The 19,572-nt window shown below is 42.8% G+C and overlaps 1 protein-coding gene across 10 annotated transcripts in view; it reads right to left on the bottom strand.

The window, feature by feature from the left end:
- Positions 1-19,572, bottom strand: part of LOC124037768 (ELAV-like protein 4) — an 82,415-nt gene that overhangs the window by 53,283 nt on the left and 9,560 nt on the right. For 2 of the 10 annotated variants that reach the window (XM_046352795.1, XM_046352792.1), the window contains exon 1: positions 10,848-11,006. The exons of 7 other annotated variants lie outside the window; for them this stretch is intronic. In XM_046352795.1, coding sequence (XP_046208751.1) covers positions 10,848-10,997 — 150 coding nt within the window. In that variant the 5' untranslated portion in view covers positions 10,998-11,006. Of the gene's footprint in view, positions 1-10,847; positions 11,007-14,580; positions 14,950-19,572 lie in introns of those variants that run through there. One more of the 10 variants, XM_046352797.1, reaches the window with a different exon arrangement.

The following is a 19,572-nucleotide window of genomic DNA, read 5'->3' as shown; positions in this document are numbered from 1 at the left end:
AGTCTGTCTGCCTCTCTCCAGTATGAACACACACACACACACACACACACACACACACACACACACACACACACACACACACACACACACACACACACACACACACACACACACACACACACACACACACACACACACACACACACACACACACACACACACACACACACACACACACACACACACACACACACACACACTTCCTGATAACATCTCAAATAATATTTGAATAAAGGGACAGTGCAATTACGTTTTTTTTTTAAAACATAGAGATGAGAAAATCGCTCATGGGTACAATTTCAATTATTCAGAGAATACATTTTGGTTGTGCGCAGCAGTCATTAGACAGACTTATTGTATAATCAATATTCTCTGTAGTGTGCCATAAATATTTGACACCCTGTAAACGTTCCCTCCCTCCTTGAACTCCTGAGGTTAGCGGTGTGTGTCTGGTATGGCAGTCATGTAGGACATGCCATAACTGCCTGCAGAGACGACATGATCTCCCTCCGCAGCCTGCATCCTCGAGCAAATCGCACATGACCAGAAGCCTCTCCTATGCCACGGTGACACCGTAAAAACTGCCGCTTTGCTGCCAGCCAGAACTCCCTGCCCAAACGAGCTTAGACAATCAATTTCCCGTGGCTTTGCTGGGATGGATGCAGAGACGAGACACTGCAGTTTATCACAATGCGGCAGTAGTATCATTTAACTGATAGCGCCTGACACAAAATGGAGGTCAGATGGATGGTTGTTTGTGATTCCAATGTCTCGCCACATCCCAGCGTTCTGCGCTCTGCCGGTACAGAGGATGATCTGATGACCTCAACAGGATATTATACACTGAATCCTCAAGACTATCGGTAAAATTATCCTTTCAGATTTCCTGTTTACTGGGAAATATTCAATCATGAAACATGGAATGAAATCCAATCTGTCAGCTAAATGTTTTAAATAAATGGGTTGTTCATAGTACAGTATTCTGTAAACCTGTCCTCTAACAAGCACATTCTAATACAGTGGACGGACATAGAGTGTCCTCCATCCATTGAAATGGTAATTCCATGGCTCCAAGGCGAGGGTAGGTCACAAACCCAACCCTGTAAACCACAGCATGCCCCAACTCACTCAAAGTGTTTCAGAGTAAGAGGGTCCTTGAGTTATCAAACCCATTCAGACAAAGGGATTTATACGATTGTTGTATATTAACTCCTGGTCAGTGAAGTTCCCTCCATGCTATCGATACGTTATTTTTCCATCTTTTTCTGGTTGCCTCTCCACCTCCATCAGACACATCTTGACTTCACCACATCCTGCAGGTCAGACGGAAGCCTTGGCTGGATCAATCAGGAAAGTAATCTGGGACACCTCGCCCGCCTGCCTCCACCAACATCGATCCGCATCTACTTTGCCAAATAGATTTTTTTCTCCTCTTCTCTGTGTGACTCAGAATAATACATGTTTAGGTGCTGTATGCACAGAGTTTTTCATTGAACTTTGCCGGACTTTTTCCCTTTATGACGTCCACTGTTTCATAGGATCGATGGAACCTTCCCAGAACCCCCAGCATGCCTCAACCCCCTCAAAGTGCACGCCACGCTTCCGAGGGTCAAAGGTCAGGAGATGAGAAGGCAGCCCGTCACTTTTAATTGCAGATGCGGAGGTGAGCTTTAAAATCCAGCTCTTTAAATATCTACTTTTATCTCAGACTACTTTGGAGACATCAGTCCTACATTTGGATGAATTCCCTATTTTATTGTCCGACTGTAGATTCTTATATAAATCCCAGAATATATCCTCAAAACAAACGTAAACTATTCACTGGTTATACAATACATATGTTGTGAGTGTATCCAGGGTCTGCTTTCTTGAAGGTCATAGCCTGACATTCGTTAACCGTGGGCTAAGTCTCAGATAGACAGCTATCCTCGTCTCTGTGCAACTCCACTTCTTCTGGAAGCACCATGTGCAGCAAATGGACTCCTCACGCTAACTCACTGGCTGATGAAGCGTTCTGCTAGCACCTTAAATCACCCTCTCCTTCTCCCAACTCCGATGATAATGGAAAATACCATGTATCTTTTTTTTCTTTTTCTTTTTTAAAGCCAATGCCAATGCTAAAGCAGAAGTAAATGTCAGCCGGACTATGTTCAAGAAAACAAAATACCACTTCATAACCACCAGAAGGGAAAAGTTGGGAGAGCCTGAAACTTTTTCTTACACAACTGAATTGTAATTAGGCCTGAATTCGATCAAAATGTAATATAGCTTCTCTGTAGTGCACTTTTTTCTTGATTGTTTTCATGGTATTGGAGTAGTAAACTGTCTTAGTCAAGAAAATGAGCAGCCTGTGAATAGTGGCCGTCGGGACCTACAGACTGCAGTCCCCTGCCACAGCCAAACCCAGGGTGGACTAAAGCCATTTGTACATTGGCTAAATCCCAACTCTGCACCAATGCATGGAAGCAGGAGATCGGTGAGCATCTTGATTCTGAGATGACACTTCAATTTATGTGGCTTCACTGACCTGTGTTATCCTTCCCCTCCCCTGCAGTAGTGTGAGAATTCCTGGCCACCTGCCTGGCAGCTTGGCCAGACCCTGTACCTAGAACCCTGCATGTTTGGCCCCAGCCCTGGGACCAGGGGACTTTGGAGGTCCTGTCCATGAGCCAGCAAGGGGACAGACGATGTGATCTCTGCAGGCTGCCAAAGGCCTGCTGGAACTGAGCACAGTGGTCCACTCAGAGGGCCTCAAAGCCTCATCACTGACTAAACATCATGCTACATGCAGCGGACTAATCATACTGCTCATATGAATGATCCCTTAATAGGTTATTAAGTCTTCACGATAGATTACGTGATTTCATTTCAAATAGTTTAACTGAAGCAGATAGTAACTCGGAACACATATTCTAGAGAGAGAGAGAGAGAAAATGAGAGATTCTGTCAGTCTGTACCACCCCATGTCATCTTACCCCAGTCCTAAGGCTGATTCCCAATGACAGGGCCAATACACTGTCACCCCTCACAGCACACACGCACGGCACTCTATCACTCCTATTTCTGTGATTGGACCCTCTACACGAGTGGGATACTTCTGAATGAAGGTGACATTGCCTTTGGAGGACAAGGAAAGCTACCTTTGACTACAGTACAATGCAACCTTGGTTTGTATTAGTTTGCATTTCAAGCGAAACCCCATTTTATTCTTGAGGTTGTTTTTAGCCAGTGTAGAAGCCATGTACGGTTCCACTGCATCAGCACCAGGTGTCGTGAGGACGTAGCTGGCAGGCAGCCATGTTCCTGATCAAGCATCCTCTCATTTCCTTGCTAACTAAGTAAGGTCTAAAATAGAAATAATATGTAAAAACCCCAGCCTCGTCGTAATTAAATATTGAAATGTTTTAGTTCAAATTAGAATAAACTAATGTACTTGGACTCTAGTTCGTCAAACCTTTGAGCATGCCTAAAGACCTTTCCTTGATTGTACTTTTAATTAATGCCGATTTGAAGCTAGGATGAGTCATATTTGCTCAGATAAAACAGGTATTTAAAGATGTACAAATAGCCTGTAGGTAAAAGACCAGAAAAGAAGCTGCAGCAGGGCAAAGCCTGGTCACACACACACACACACACACACACACACACACACACACACACACACACACACACACACACACACACACACACACACACACACACACACACACACACACACACACACACACACACACACACACACACACACACACACACACACACACACACACACACACAGCTTGAGCAGAGCAAGACTCCTCCTAATCTAATCTAATCACTGCCTCTGATTTCTTTATAACCTTTATTTAACTAGGCAAGTCAGTTAAGAACAAATTCTTATGTTACAATGACAGCCTACACCAGCCAAACCTTCCCCTAACGCAGACGACACTGGGCCAATTGTGCGCCGCCCTGTGGAACTCCGAACCACGGCCAGTTGTAATACAGCCCAGGATCAAACCAGGGTCTGTAGTGACACCTCTAGCACTGAGATTCAGTGCCTTAGACCGCTGCGCCACTCTGCTTTCCCATCCGCTGCTTGTCAGGCTGCCTGCCTGTCTGTGTGTGTCTCCAATGACCAGAATCTGAGACATTTAGAGACCGTTGAGACAGTTAATACATACTTTTTTTGAAGAGCAGGAGAGACATTGGATTCATTATAATATCCTTGTATGACAGTATAATGTACATTTCTGTATTAGTATCCATTATGCAATACATTTCCTCGTACTGGTACCTATCATACAAGTAGTGCAAGCTCTATTATGCATCTAAACAGTAGTATTCCACTAAAACGGGTGTATCTGTGAAACTAACCCTCTAATTATTAGTAATACTAACTTGGGGCATATTAGGTCATTAGAAAATTGGAAACAGATTGAAATATTTTAGATCCAATAAAAATCGACTCTGTAGATTGGAAAAGGGTTTGATCATAAATTAGCTTCTGCTGCAGCAAGAAGACCAAAAAGCCTAAATGTATACTCACAGCTACAAGATTACCCCTCCTGCATATCAACTAAACCATCAAATGTGGCATGCATTCAAAATAGAAGATTAATCTCCTTCTGCCGTGGTACAGTGTAATTGAAAATGCCCACAGGAGACTATCTATGTTAATATAGTATGTGCAATGGAAAATTCTGAAACAGAGTTTTTTTTTCTCAATAGCATGCCGGGGAGACATGTATTTGGAAGATAGTAGATCACATCTATCTCTCCGGATCTCAACTTGCCGGTTCTATTTATTGCTTCCAATGTTTATCTGTCTTTATAGATATCTGCAGTACAATTCCTATTTCCATCTAGTTTGAGGAGAACATGTTACAGTTGATATGAAGGGAATAGGCATATACAGGATGAATCCCTTTCCTAAATGTCTGCTCTACTGGCGGTGATCAAATCTCATGGCCCTCATGCTTGCCTCAGCTGTTGACGGAGATAGTAACATAAAGGTATGAGCCATATTCCTATTCATTCTTGAATACCTTTAGGTAGTAAAGCTCTCCACATGTCCTTAATAGGGAGTTAAGGAAGCTACTGGCAGTTCCACAGTCATGACCCCTTGTCAGTGGGTGCTCTGTCCTCTACTGGTCTGTTGAAAGGATGACCTTGAAACATCCTTTAACATCACAGTACGAGGCCACTTTACTTGGCAACGTTGAACAATGAGACGGAGCAACTGCGAGAGACACCAAGCCTGCTGCTGCTTCTATCTTTTCTCCTTTTCCTGGGATGCAAAATGTAGATCAGAGGAGTGTGCAGTTTGTGCACAGTCTCAGCAGGAACTGCCACTCAAACCCAAATGTCTGCATGAATACCAAAACACGCGGAATACAGAGGAGGATGAAGAAAGAGAGCCGTAGAAATAAGGAAGTCGGGGGTTCTACTTCCATCTTTGAATGAACCGAGATGTAGATAGGATATATGAATATATATTCCCTGATTTTCCTTTAGAATATTTACTCAGAAAAGCAGGAGCAAAAAGACACGAACATGACCCCGTGTTTGCTACCGGGTTGTGTGCGCTAGGAATTTGCAGCTGATTATTGTCTGTCTGTGGCAATTTGAATTTCCGCCAAAGGAATTAGGCTTGTATTATTAAAGCATTTCCCCTCACAGCTGAATTCCTTCGCCTCTGTGGAAGCCTATTACATTTTTTAAGAAACCGTTTTCTTGATATTCACGTATGTTTAGTCTTCAAACAAAAGGCATTTTTGAAGAACGAAGCCGTATCATTGAGACAATGGTTCAGAGCGGCTTATTCAAATAGGCATTAGCTCATTACTTCTGGCTGTTTTGGGTATAGGCTAAGGTATGTTGAAAAGGAGTAAATACATTCACTAGAAAAATGTTTGTGTGTTCTTTGCTTTTACATTAGTATAATTAATAACGCCAAAACATTTATAGTGACACATTTTTTTTTTACCTTTATTTAACTAGGCAAGTCAGTTAAGAGCAAATTCTTATTTTCAATGACAGCCTAGGAACAGTGGGTTAACTGCCTGTTCAGGGGCAGAACAACAGTCAGCTCAGGGATTTGAACTGGAAACCTTCCGGTTACTAGCCCAACGTTCTAACCACTAGGCTACCCAGCCGCCTTATTTCACTGGTTTCAAACTCGTAGTATTATCAATAAAACAAACGGCGTTTTAAAATCAATTATACACAAGCCACATTTATGGCACAAGTTGGAAGTAGAAATGCAAATCTACTTCACAAAGCTAATTTTCTACTTGCATACATATATATGTGACTTATGTGCTTTAAATCTCACTCCAACTGACTTATTATAGATCCCCTTCAGGGCGTAAATCATCTAAACATGCAATTATCCAACAACCGTCACTTTGATTCAGATACTCCCATGTTAGTGACTACGCCTGACCAGAAGCAGGCAGGCAGCAGATAGACAGCATGAGACGATTGAGTGGACACAAACATGAGCGTGTCATTTCAGCTGGGAGTTGCATGTGAATGTCCATCTACAGCTGTGACTAATTACCCACGCTGCTCAGGGACTGGAGACTCAGTCCAAGTCCTCTCCCAGAGGCACCTCAGCATGTCAACAGCAACAACACCATACCATCTCACACAAAACATTGGAGAGCTGCAGGGCGTTTATGGGTGATTTGTCCACACCTGGGTGTTCAACGGTGGGTAGAGATGGGTAGAAAGAAACTGCCCTGTGGAGTAACGGAGAAGTATTCCACTGTCCGTTTCAGTCAGCCTCACTCCTCTCTTAATTTGACAAATAGTAACCTTTTACTGCAGTGGGCTAAATCATGGTCACACAGAGTGTTTCTTGGTAGTCTTAAACAGCCCACTTTGAAACAAAAGTATACATCTCACACACACAGTTATGGTCTTACAAAAAGAAGACTCCTGTACCATGTCGGATATAGAGTTGAAATGTATTCAATTTTGAGTTTGCATCCAAATATTACACTTAATATACATCACAGAAGACTGAAACATAACAAACAACCGTTTGACATAGAAACACCGGCAATTCGGCTGTTGTTTTAAAATAATGTTGATTAACTATGATTTTATGAAAAATATGAATAACATACCACCAATTTGTAAGTCGCTCTGGATAAGAGCGTCTGCTAAATGACTTAAATGTAAATGTAAACTATGATTTAATGAAAAATATGAATAACATACCACCCATGAGGCCACTAGAGGGCGATTTGGTCCTTTGACTGCAGAAAAGGGGTCTGGCTCTAATTTGCAATGTCCATCTACATCTGTACACTTGTCAGTTTTACTGGATCTTAGCTCTATGAACAACGGCATCAGCAAAGCATAAGAGAAAAGAAATACATGAACTAACAGACAGCCATGACAACACAGATATTTGAAATGGTTTAGCAGTTTGTCATTTACTGTTTATCATGTAACTATCAAGTAATCCTTTCAAATATTTGTTTCGCACATGTAACAATGGTAACCGTTATATTTAATACCTGATTGGATAGATGGAAACACCACTCAGCGAGTTGAACTTTGCCTGTTCATGTTTAATTGTCGTACAGTATTCTCAAGAGCACAGATTCTAAGGCGGAGCAAGAGAAGCTAATTTAATCACCACAAATCATCTCCACTGTTGTTCGGCTGACCCTCTACAAGCTTTAATACTCTTCTAACACCCACACGTATATCTCCTTCAACCATGACTTGATTAAGGTATAAATCATTATTTCTTCCAGGTGGACCTTGCCTCGCCTAGATCCTATCTTTGACTGAACTTGAGGCAATACAGGTCAGTTTTATAATGACTTCTCTTCACAACAATGGACACCTAACCAAAGAGAACACAACCTGATTTGATAAAATATTCTTTACCCTCTCTCTCACTCAGAATCTGAGAGCCCTGTTGACACGCCACTGTGTGCGTTAGCACCGTACAGTCAAGCGCAAACTCTCCCACCTTCAGGATCACACTCCCCACAGCTCTTTTCTCACCTCTCTACCCCAGTTCTCCCAATCGGAGGTCAGCAAAGTTAACAAGGGGTATGCTATGGGGGGGGGGGGGCTTAGGCAAATGCAAGCCTAAGAGCAGGGTGGAATTAAGATCCAATTAAATCACAGATCACAACATTCAGAACTTGACGACTTGGTTAGAAGCACTAAAAGTACAAAACCAGATATTTAATGCATTTCAACCGTATTTTCTTGTTTTTGTGACTTACAACACTGTTCAAGACATAAAACAAGCAGTTGTCCTGGTAAAACGGAAGAAATGGAATAATAGAAGACATGCAGAGAATAACATTAGTGTTCTTGCTGACAAAAGCACACTAATTATTACCCTGTATTTTTGCCAATTGTAAGGAATGAGAATTGTTCTACTGACTTATATTAGCTATTGTGAAAGACGAAATAAGTTCAACAGATATGTGGAGAATGTGAGTTGGTCAAGGTTGGAGGCAAAAATACTGAACGGATTCTGTATTTGGGCCTATTTGTTTTTATTATTGTTCATTGAGATACATTAAATATACTACCAAAAGTGGGTTTAGTTTCATTCAGGGCCCTAGAGATTGTTTGTTGTTTTGAAGCTAATTTCCTGCAATTCTACATAGTGTAACATGACTCATGACATATTTTGCGTAGGCTATTTAATTATAATTACATATTATATTTAATATAATATGGATAGGGAAAATAAAGCTTAGACTATTTTCACAAATGTTATTTATTTCACTAACAAATATGTCATTTAATCATGTTAGTTACAAATATTTTCAATTGATAGCAACAGAGTCAGTCACACATAAGATAGGAATGAGAATTGGATGTTCATGAATGTGTCTATAAATTCCTGTTTGTCACGTGAACTAATTGAGATGGTGGTTGCCTAACTCAGAACAAAGTCCTGTTGAGCTTCGTATGCTGTCTCATTTCCAAGTCCTATCTTTCATATGGCTGATGTTCCACTCCCCGAACCCTCCAAATGGCACGTACCACTTCCAAAGTATCATTTTTATTTTCTTACGAAGGTCGTAACTCAGCCTCATAATGCCCTGGAGACAAATAAAAAATGTGCATCGGAGTCGCGTCTTTCTCGTGGAACGTACAGCTTGTTTCTATCCTAACACGCCGTTATATATCGCTTTAAAAAAAAATTCTCCCTAACAAGGCATACCCCCTCAATTTGAGCACTGCCAACACCCCTCTGTGCCATGCCACCCACCTGCTCACAAAACCCTACTTCATATTAATCTGATCAACTCGACTTATTCACATTGATATATAAGCTTGGTGCTGAACAGTGCTGCACCGTGGGTGTTGCAGCTCTGCTGGAGGACAGTAGTAGTCTAGCTCTGACTGTGGTGACACTGCCCAGGGCTTGAGCCCCAGTGACAGACAGTGGGGTGCTGCTCAACGAGGAGCTCAGTTCCACACCATAAACACTGCATATCTCCCCCTGTCTTTGTCTATCCTTCCTTCTCTCCCTCCCAACGCCTCCGCCTCCTTTAGCACTGCGTTACTGGCATGTCCCTCCATCAATACGCTACAGCGAACAGTTAGGGAGACAGGATGCTATCACTGTCACCATGGTTGGGAATTGCGTTCTTTTCAATTAGCATTTTGATTGCACGGGAATGAATAGCCCACACAAAAACAATCAAATATTCACTTCCAAAAATGAATAATGCTTCCCACATTCAAGATGCTAATACAGAAGCTGGCAAATTCCCTTTATGATAGGGACAACATTTTAAAATCAGTATAATGCAATTTTAACATTAATGAAACGTATTATTAACAGCATACAATAAGAGAACGTTTGATATGGATACGGGAATTTAGAGATCAGGGAAGACAGCCTCTTTGTGCAGAAAGATAGGTTTCAAAAAGTTAGTCAGTCCTGCCATGTTGTTTTGGATGGATGGGAATTAACGTCCCTGGCAGGCACTGCCTCAAACCAGTTGAGGAACAGCCTGGGGGGGCAGTCAAACCGAGCCTTTTGTCAACAATGGTCACACAAACAAACACATCCACCATGCAGCACAGACAAGTGCTACCAGAAGCATCAGAGGCAGAAGCAGAGGAGACACAGGCGAAAACCTGTCCAAGTGAAGGGAAATGTACACCAGTGCAGGCATGCGCATTACAGAGCCACTCACACACACACACACACACACACACACACACACACACACACACACACACACACACACACACACACACACACACACACACACACACACACACACACACACACACACACACACACACACACACACACACACACACACACACACACACACACACACACACACACACACACACACACACACACACACACACACACACACACACACACACACACACACACACACACACACACACACACTCTATTTCTCCGATACACTACAAATTCACAAATGCAAGCTCACGACAGTAGTCCTACATCACATACACTGTCAAATATTACAAAAATAAAACCGATCAAAATGTGCACTATAATGCTTTGTATAGATACATAAATATACCAAGTATTATCTACTATTTATAATGCACAACATGATAAAGAGATTTATTGCAAGCAAAATATCATCCTTAAAACCACACAATGTACTGTGCATTTGCTGTGAGCAGGTAACATGAACAGTTATCTAAGACTTGTGCAAACCGATACCCATCGCCTTTTCCCAAAACTGGATTGACAACACCCCATTAACTGTTAGGGAAGGAAGGCACACTGAGTGAGGCATGGTGCTACTGCTACTGCTGCAGGCTGTCGGATGGATGCAAGGGCACAATGAGCGGCTGGCAGGCTGCAGCCTCCTTACCATTTTAAACCCATTCCACTCCATTTGTGAGCCGGCAGACGTTTTCTCTCCCCAGCGCCTGAGCAAATTTCCCCCTGACTTGGAGCTCTCTTTTTCTTTCTTTCTCTCTTGGTGGTGGTCAGACAGTAGGCGGCTTGTGAAAGCAGGCATTCCCTTCTTCCAGAGATGCTGGGTGAGAATGCAAAAGGCTTCAGCGTGAGCTTTGGGCTGCAGTCCCCTCCCCTGTCTCCTCCTCATCTATGAGGTCAGAGCTCCCCTCTCTCTGGAAGGGTGGGCTGCAGCTTTCTCACTGGCTCCTGCGTCTGTCTGTCCAGCACTCTCCTCCACAAAGTTAACATCTCCACTCTGGCAACCTTGCCGATTCAAGGAGCGCTTGGCAATGAAAAGCTTTTTGGTACAAAGAAAAGCTTTTTGATACCAGCAAAGCAATCACTGCTAAGATGCTAACCACAAAGCAATCAATCACTGCTAAGATGCTAACCACAAAGCAATCAATCACTGCTAAGATCTTTGCTTGATTGAGTGCAAAGAGTGACTTTGCCAGTGGCGCAAGCAGGATTCCGTTGAAGGCAGGACCAGAAAAAAATGTAGGGGGGACATAATTTGGGCACTCAAATCATCATTAGATGATCAAAAAAAGCATAGCTTACCCTATACCCTACTGCAGAGAACTGGAAGGAAAGGTGGCCGAAGGAGGAATTGGCTTTGGGGGTGACCAGTAAAATATACCTGCTGGAGCGCGTGCTACGGGTGGGTGCTGCCCTGGTGACCAGTGAGCTGAGATAAGGTGGGGCTTTACCTAGCAACGACTTATAAAGCGAGGGCCAGCCAATGAGAGCATACAGGTCACAGTGGTGGGTAGTGTATGGGGCTTTGGTGACTAAACAGATGGCACTATCATAGACTGCATCCAGAGTGCTGGAGGCTATTTTGTAAATGACATCGCCGAAGTCAAGGGTCGGTAGGATAGTCAGTTTTACTTGGGTATGTTTGGCAGCATGAGTGAAGGATGCTTTGTTGCGAAATAGGAAGCAGATTCTAGATTTAATTTTGGATTGGAGATGCTTAATTAATGTGAGTCTGGAAGGAGAGTTTACAGTCTAACCATACACCTAGGTATATGTAGCTGTCCACATATTCTAAGTCAGAACCGTCCAGAGTAGTGATGCTGGACGGGCGGGCAGGTGTGGGCAGCGATCGGTTGAAGAGCATGCATTTAGTTTTGCTTGTATTTAAGAGCAGTTGGAAGCCACGGAAGGAGAGTTGTATGGCATTGAAGCTCGTCTGGAGGTTTGTTAACACAGTGTCCAAAGAAGGGACAGAAGTATACAGAATGGTGTCATCTGCGTAGAGGTGGATCAGAGAATCACCAGCAGCAAGCAGCAATGACTGATATAGAGGGGGACTGGTGGCCCTGGACTGGTGACAAATGCTTCAACATCCTCTTCTATACACGGTCTCTTGAGATTTTTTTTACAGAGCTTTGTTTGGCCATTATGGTCTTGCTAGCCAAGCTGGCTAGTCTGTCTTAGCTAGCTAACGGTGAGTAGTCTACACACTGTAGCCTAGCCTACACAGCGATAGCTATTATTGTCAATATACACACAGTTTAATAGGTACAGCACTTCATTCGCAAAAATGGTTTGCTCCTACACCCGCGGCTTGCTATATAAAGTAGGCAGACAGGCATTCGAGGCATTCAGTTACTGTTCAATTGAATGTTTGAATGGGCAAAACAAGTTGCCTCCCGAGTGGCGCTGTGTCACTAGAGATCCTGGTTCGAGTCCAGGTTCTGTCGCAGCCAGCCGCGACTGGGAGACACATGGGGCGGCAGGGATGTTCTTGTCCCATCATGCACTAGTGACCCCTGTGGCGGGCCGGTTGCAATGCGCGCTGACACGGTCGCCGGGTGTACGGTGTTTCCTCCAACACATTGGTGCGGCTGGCTTTTCCCTCCTCCTACCTACTGTTTGCTATGAATCTGATGTTGTATGCATGTTCAGGCCAGTGTTTGACTTGGACTGAAATATACTGAACAAAAATATAAACACAACATGCAACAATTTCAACAATTTTACTGAGTTACAGTTCATATAAGGATATCAGTCAATTGAAATAAATAAATTAGGCCCAAATCTATGTGTTTCACATGACTGGGCAGGGGTGCAGCCATGGGAGGGCCTGGGAGGGCATAGGCTCACCCACTTGGGAGCCAGGACCTGCCAATCAGAATGAGTTTTTCCCCACAAAAGGGCTTAATTATGGACATAAATACTCCTCAGTTTCATTAGCTGTCTGGGTGGCTGGTCTCAGACGATCCTGCAGGTGAAGAAGTCGGATGTGGAGGACATAGGCTGGCGTGGTTACAAGTGGTCTGAGGTTGTGAGGCCGGTTGGACATAAGGCCGAATTCTCTCAAAACAATGTTGGAGGCATCTTATGGTAAATAAATTAACATTCCATTTTCTGGCGACAGCTCTGGTGGACAATCCTGCAGTCAGCATGCTAATTGCACGCTCCCTCAAAACTTGAGACATCTGTGGCATTCTGTTGTGTGGCAAAACTGCACATTTTAGAGGGCTCTTTTATTGTCCCCAGCACAAGGTGTAATGTAATGTAATGTGTAATGAACATGCTGTTAAATCAGCTTCTTGATAAGTAACACCTGTCAGGTAGATAGATTATCTTGGCAAAGGATAAATGCTCACTAACAGGGATGTAAACAAATTTGTGCACCAAATTTGAGAGAAATACACTTTTGTGCATATGGAACATTTATGGGATCTTTTATTTCAGCTGATGAAACATGGGACCAACACTTTACATGTTGCATTTATATTTCTGTTCAGTATAGATGCCGTTACTCATTTTAGGTGAAGGTACCATTTATATTTAGGTGCAGGAGCTGCTAAATTCTTTTGAGCTAATATTCTATAGGAGGTGCAGGAACTTAAGCAGAATAACATTTGAGGTGCCAGGACTCAGTTCCTGCCCAAGTCAAGTACTGTGATTAGGTAAAACTACAAATGATGTCCTGCTGGGAACACTGACAAGTAGTGCAAAAAATATATTGATATTTTTTTGTTGCTCAATCTGATTGGGTGGGCCTGCCTCCACAGTGGGTGGGCCTGAACTCCACACAGGCCCACCCGTGCCTATGCCCCTGGATTCTACCCTCAGGCACTACAGGATGCCTGAACAGCACTATGTATATAAATGTGCTATTACTGCATGCATGTTAAAGCCTGCAAATATACACTATATACATTGATATATGCTCATATTTGTTGCATGTATCTTGCTTATTCAAAGGAAAGTCCAGTTAAGACCTAGATAATTTACAAAACGCAATTCACTTTGCAGTTCACCGACATAATCACAAATTCACAAAATCGCCCACACATGTTTACTAATTACTAAGCTGGGCTTGGTTTATCAGACACAGGCTACTGATATGAAATACTCACATCAAAAATGTACATTTCACACACAGATGTACCGACGCACGGACACACACACCTGCAGGAGCATCACGACTATGAACAACAAAGCGCCAAAAAATGGGACAGCTCGCTACGGATTAAAACGCAAACCGAAGTTTATCACCTGGCTAGAAGCTACTGCTGCGGAGGTGTCACAAAGCAGTTTGTAAAATGTAGACGACTAATAACCTAAGCTAGACAGAGCCTATAAGACAGATGCGCTTAGCATAGGCTAAATTGTGCCCTACTCACCATGACCATTCTTGTTTAGGGTTGAGCAGGATAAAGCGAAAGGGGAGATGCAGGTGCTTAGTCTTCCTGTGGTTAAATAAAATCGGTTGCTATCAAGAGTCGATCCTCGTGCGGGGAGCGCGTGGTCCCAAGGACAATCGGGTAGATAAGGCGCGTGTGACTGGATGAATGAGCTTGCCGCGTGTCGGAGGCTGAGAGCCGTGGGTGGAAATATCGTTGTTTCTCTTCGGGATCGTGGGAGGAAATAAACTGTCACAAAAAAAGAAAACTAAAAAACTAAAAGGATAAGTCTTCACTGAAACGAAACAGCTAGTACAAGCAGCTATTTTTCCTACAACCGATTTATGGGTTATTCAGTCTGTCGGGTGTAGAATCTCATTGGCTGCGATAGAGCAAGGAAGGGGTGGTGCGCTAGTGGATGAGAGTGTTGGAGGAGGGCTAGAGCGAGAAGGGAACGACGGGGGGCGATGCAACCAACGTAAGGTGCGATTGATATTATGCACTACAGCATCGACAGCGAAGACAAATATAATTGACAACTGTAACATGGAGCAAGATAACCAATAACCCACTCGCACTACTACATACGGTGTGACAAGGTATTGTAGTCTACATGGATGGAGACATACCACCATCATCATTGTGTAGAGAAGTAGCTTAATTGTTCCTCTTCGTGACATTGCGCAGTAGTCTCTCTGCCCTTTTGATGTTGATGATGATGTTCATCACCCATCTCTCCACTCTACCTCGCTCCCTCCTGTCTTTTCTGTGAGCTTCAATCACCTGTGCTCCCCTTCACAGCTGCACGCAAGCATCATAAATAATTAACACGAGGCCCCTCATCTCCATCCTCCGACAAACCCCCATTTCAGCGCTGTGGTTGTAGAGCTCTGGTGAGGGGGTCTTTTGTACCTGTATAGGAAGTGATGCATAGCATCCCATACCTATACGCCTACTACTGCAGTCCTCTCAATTGTACCCTGCGCAAGCTAAGGCATGCCACATCTCATAAACATCAGTAATGCCAGCTGACCTACAATGCTGCCTTTGTCTCCATAAATGCATTCAACACACAGAGGTGTGATTCGAAGAATGCAATAATTCAAAACAATTGTTAGGATCTTTCACAATGTTAAAATAACAATGCATCTTTCATACAGTATTTTAGATGCAACAACAGTGCATATTTTACAGTATCTCATATACCTTATACATTTTGAAACCTAACAGCCACATACCCCTGGGGCAAGTCTGTTTTGATTAGAATAGCTTTGGGTATGAGAGAGCAGCAGTGACCAGAGAGGCCATAGCATATGAAGCAGATATACACTAGCTGGCCCCAGACTCAAAGAGACAAGGAGAGCAAGCACCTGCGACAAGGAGAGCGAGCACCTGCATACTCTAATTTACGTAGTTGTCATGACACAATATATTACTCTTTGCTTTGTGGTTGTTTTGTTACAGCATGCGCCTAGCAGCAGTAAGCCTATTTTATCCACTGTTCAACACTGCGTCATTACAGTACGTTGTTTTATTCCAGACATCAGAGACAGAGAGACATATAGCTGGTCCTCTCGTTCACATGCTGGTTTTTATTCAATTAGGAGGAGACTCTCATGGCAGGCAGACTAACTTGAGTAAGTCCATTAACCTCCAGCTGAACGAGCACTGATAGGAAGTCCCACAGTGCTCTTGACAGCCTACAAAACACTGCAGCACTGTTAAACTAATCCATCATTTGCCCCAAACATTTGCAGGAGTTTTTTTTTAGTGTGGACGTTGGCTCGGAATGACTCAGCTGTTCATTTCTCAATATGTAAAGTGGGCCTATAGTATGGATGTAACAATGTATGTATTTTTTTTTTACGAATGTATGCTTTACATTCAGTGCAGTATATCTGCAAGGTATATGTTTGGACTGTATTTCTATTTGTACATGTACAGTAGCATAATGACAATGAGAAGAGACCTGTGCATTGGTCAGCTTTCACAGGGCACAGAATGTGCCCACAGTTGCATGCATTGAATCAAAAAAGCAAGAGACTGAGTTTTGAAGCTCTCCAATCTCTCCACTCCACCTCTGGCCCCTCCACCTCACTGTGTATTAAAGCCATGCACAGCAATGTGCTTGAAATACTAATGAGCGTTAAAGGCACGGCTAAAGCATCGCCAACCTCAATTAGGAATCAACAGGACATGGGTGTTTCCCGAATGGATGTGTTTGTTTGATTTATATTAATAATGTGTGGTATCTTCCTCCACCCCTTACTGCCAGGGACAACAACAGATACCAACTGCCTTTTGTTCGGGGTGCGTTCTGGTACAACGCTTCTTAGTCTAGGAACCTGCAATGAATACCAGACCTGTTTTTTCTATCACTTCTATTATTCTGACTTGACCTTTTTTGAATTCATTGCATTCTGTACGAGCTTGGGGAATAATTCTCTGCTTCACTGACTTTAATATTCTCTCCGGGTACCATGTTTTTATTACCAGCTTTTAATTCTTGGCAGTAAATAATAGAACGTAACACAGATGAATAACAATCGTTTTTCTTTTTGAGTGCAGTCAACTTTAACTATTGGATTAATAGGTATGCAGTTAAGGAGAGTTCCAGGAAGCAGAAGATTCTTATCTATGGGCAACATCCTCAATTACTTCAATAAAGTTTCCTTAATGGGATTTCACTTGAGCAATCCATATCCTCTTCTGTACTTGCTTTCTTTTACCAAATTGTTTTCCTACATTATTTTAACGAATAGAAAGTGATGAAAGTGAATGGGGTCTTAAAACAGTGTTACATTTGGCTCTCTCCTGCCTTGTGTTGTCAGATGGGGAGGTTGGCTGCCTGCTGGGAGATTTCAGATCTAGTCACTGGAGTTGCTGGGCACTAGAGTTGTGTGCTTTGGCTCTCCGTACACACTGTGTGTGTTTTGGGGGATTTTGTGAAATATTGCATAAAAATAATTTGGAATTTAGCTTTAGCCTTATACGGGCTAATGTATTTTGACTAAAGACTATGATAGCTATATTAATGAAAGTTTTTTGTATATTTCTTAACTTTTTCAAGTGAAAAGCTTTACTGGCTCTAACCCAGGAGGATTGCCAACGATGCAGTCAGCAATGTAAAGCCCATATCATTGATTGTCTCTGTCTGGGTAGGTCCTGACACTCTCTCTCATCCACCCACCTGAAGTTTCTATGACCTGACGCACTGATTGCTGTAGCCCCAATTATAGAGCCCCACCGGCATGGCTCCTGCCTCTGCTGAAAGCCTGCTACCAGAATCTGACACCAGAATCTGGCTAATTGTCATGGCCTGCGCCTGCTCTCTCGTGCCCTCCCTACTCCTCCCAAACCCCTCCCTACTCATCCCAAACCCCTCCCTACTCATCCCAAACCCCTCCCTCTCAAAAGCCCTCCATGGATTAACATCCAGTGAATGTTTTTTTCTGCTGATGAAAATTGAGACCCGTCCTAAATGCTGACTTGAATTTCAACTAAGAATTTGAAGGATTTCCACTGCTGACTGCACACATACACACCGTGTGGGTGTTATCTCTCTCTCTCTCTCTCTCTCTCTCTCTCTCTCTCTCTCTCTCTCTCTCTCTCTCTCTCTCTCTCTCTCTCTCTCTCTCTCTCTCTCTCTCTCTCTCTCTCCCTCTCTCTCTCCCTCTCTCTCTCTCTCTCTCTCTCTCTCTCTCTCTCTCTCTCTCTCTCTCTCTCTCTCTCTCTCTCTCTCTCGCACGCACACACACACGCAAATACACAATTTGATATTACACTTAGATGTAACAACATTGTAAGATAATATCTATTCTGTATGTAGCTAGTATGAAACTAGATATGCAGCAGACAGTCTTATAGAATCAACTTAATCTAAGTCAGAGCAATCTAACTGTTAGACACAGTGTATTCGCACCCTTCTCTTGTTTCACTCTGAATAATCACAAGTTTATTTAAAGGTAGCAAAGTGTTGGTGTCACCTGAAATGTGTGAAGTTTGTAAAAAACTGTTAACATTTTAAGAAGTTTTAATTTGTCACGCTCAATAAATATACACGTAATCTTCTGCGAGATAGATTTTTCAGATTTTATTACATTCATCCATGGACTCATCTGCCAGTATTTTACTCTGTGCCATATTTAAAATTTCACTGATTAATATATTTTTTATGAATATACGTATTAAGTTATCTGAAATTCCCTTTGATTTTACAGAACAATAAAAAAAGTGATCTGTCAGTAAATGGTAACTTTCACAATATGGTTTGTTTTAATGACCACCAGACAACCAGGTCAGTGAAAGGTCAACAGCCATTGATTAGCATGTCACACCGGGCCTGTAGTTGGATCATTTTAGCTTTGTTAACAGGAGGCCTCGCCTCTCCCAGTTCACCTCTGTATTTCCTATTAGGGGCACTAACCGGATTGGAAGTGTCATCCCCTGCTTGCCTTTATAGCCCATTTGTGCCTGATCTGGCAGAGAAAGCGAGACCTCCAAAAAATGATGTTCATCATGCACTTTCCATGGAACTGAGCCTATCATGGAAAAATCCCAGTACAGTATGTCTCTGATTCCCTCATAAACAAACAGACTATTTTTTATGACACCCAGGTTTGTCTTCTCAGGAGCTTATTTGGAGGAGCTTATTTGGCTCTCTTTGATTTGCCCTTGAACATTCCATTTACTTCCTGTATCGAAGTTTTGGCAGCATCTGGCCATGCAACTCAGATTGATTATCATCACTTCTCTGGCTTAAGTCCATTCTCCACCCATAACAATCAACAAATTGGTGTCAGACCTTTTGTCTTGATACAGAGTGACAAACTCAGCATTGCTTACTCCGAGACATCAGGCTTCAATTACAAATCTGCATTTAGCTGAGGACAGCAGTAGTTGTCCCTCGGGACTGGCTTCTGTTGTCTTTGATGTTTAAGATGACTGACAAGCATTCTGCCAAATCCTTACTCAGCTCCTTAAACTGCAGGA

The sequence above is a fragment of the Oncorhynchus gorbuscha genome, linkage group LG06 (assembly GCF_021184085.1).
Source record: "Oncorhynchus gorbuscha isolate QuinsamMale2020 ecotype Even-year linkage group LG06, OgorEven_v1.0, whole genome shotgun sequence".
NCBI classification, from domain to species: domain Eukaryota; kingdom Metazoa; phylum Chordata; class Actinopteri; order Salmoniformes; family Salmonidae; genus Oncorhynchus; species Oncorhynchus gorbuscha.
This window is presented reverse-complemented; position numbering and strand designations above follow the sequence as displayed.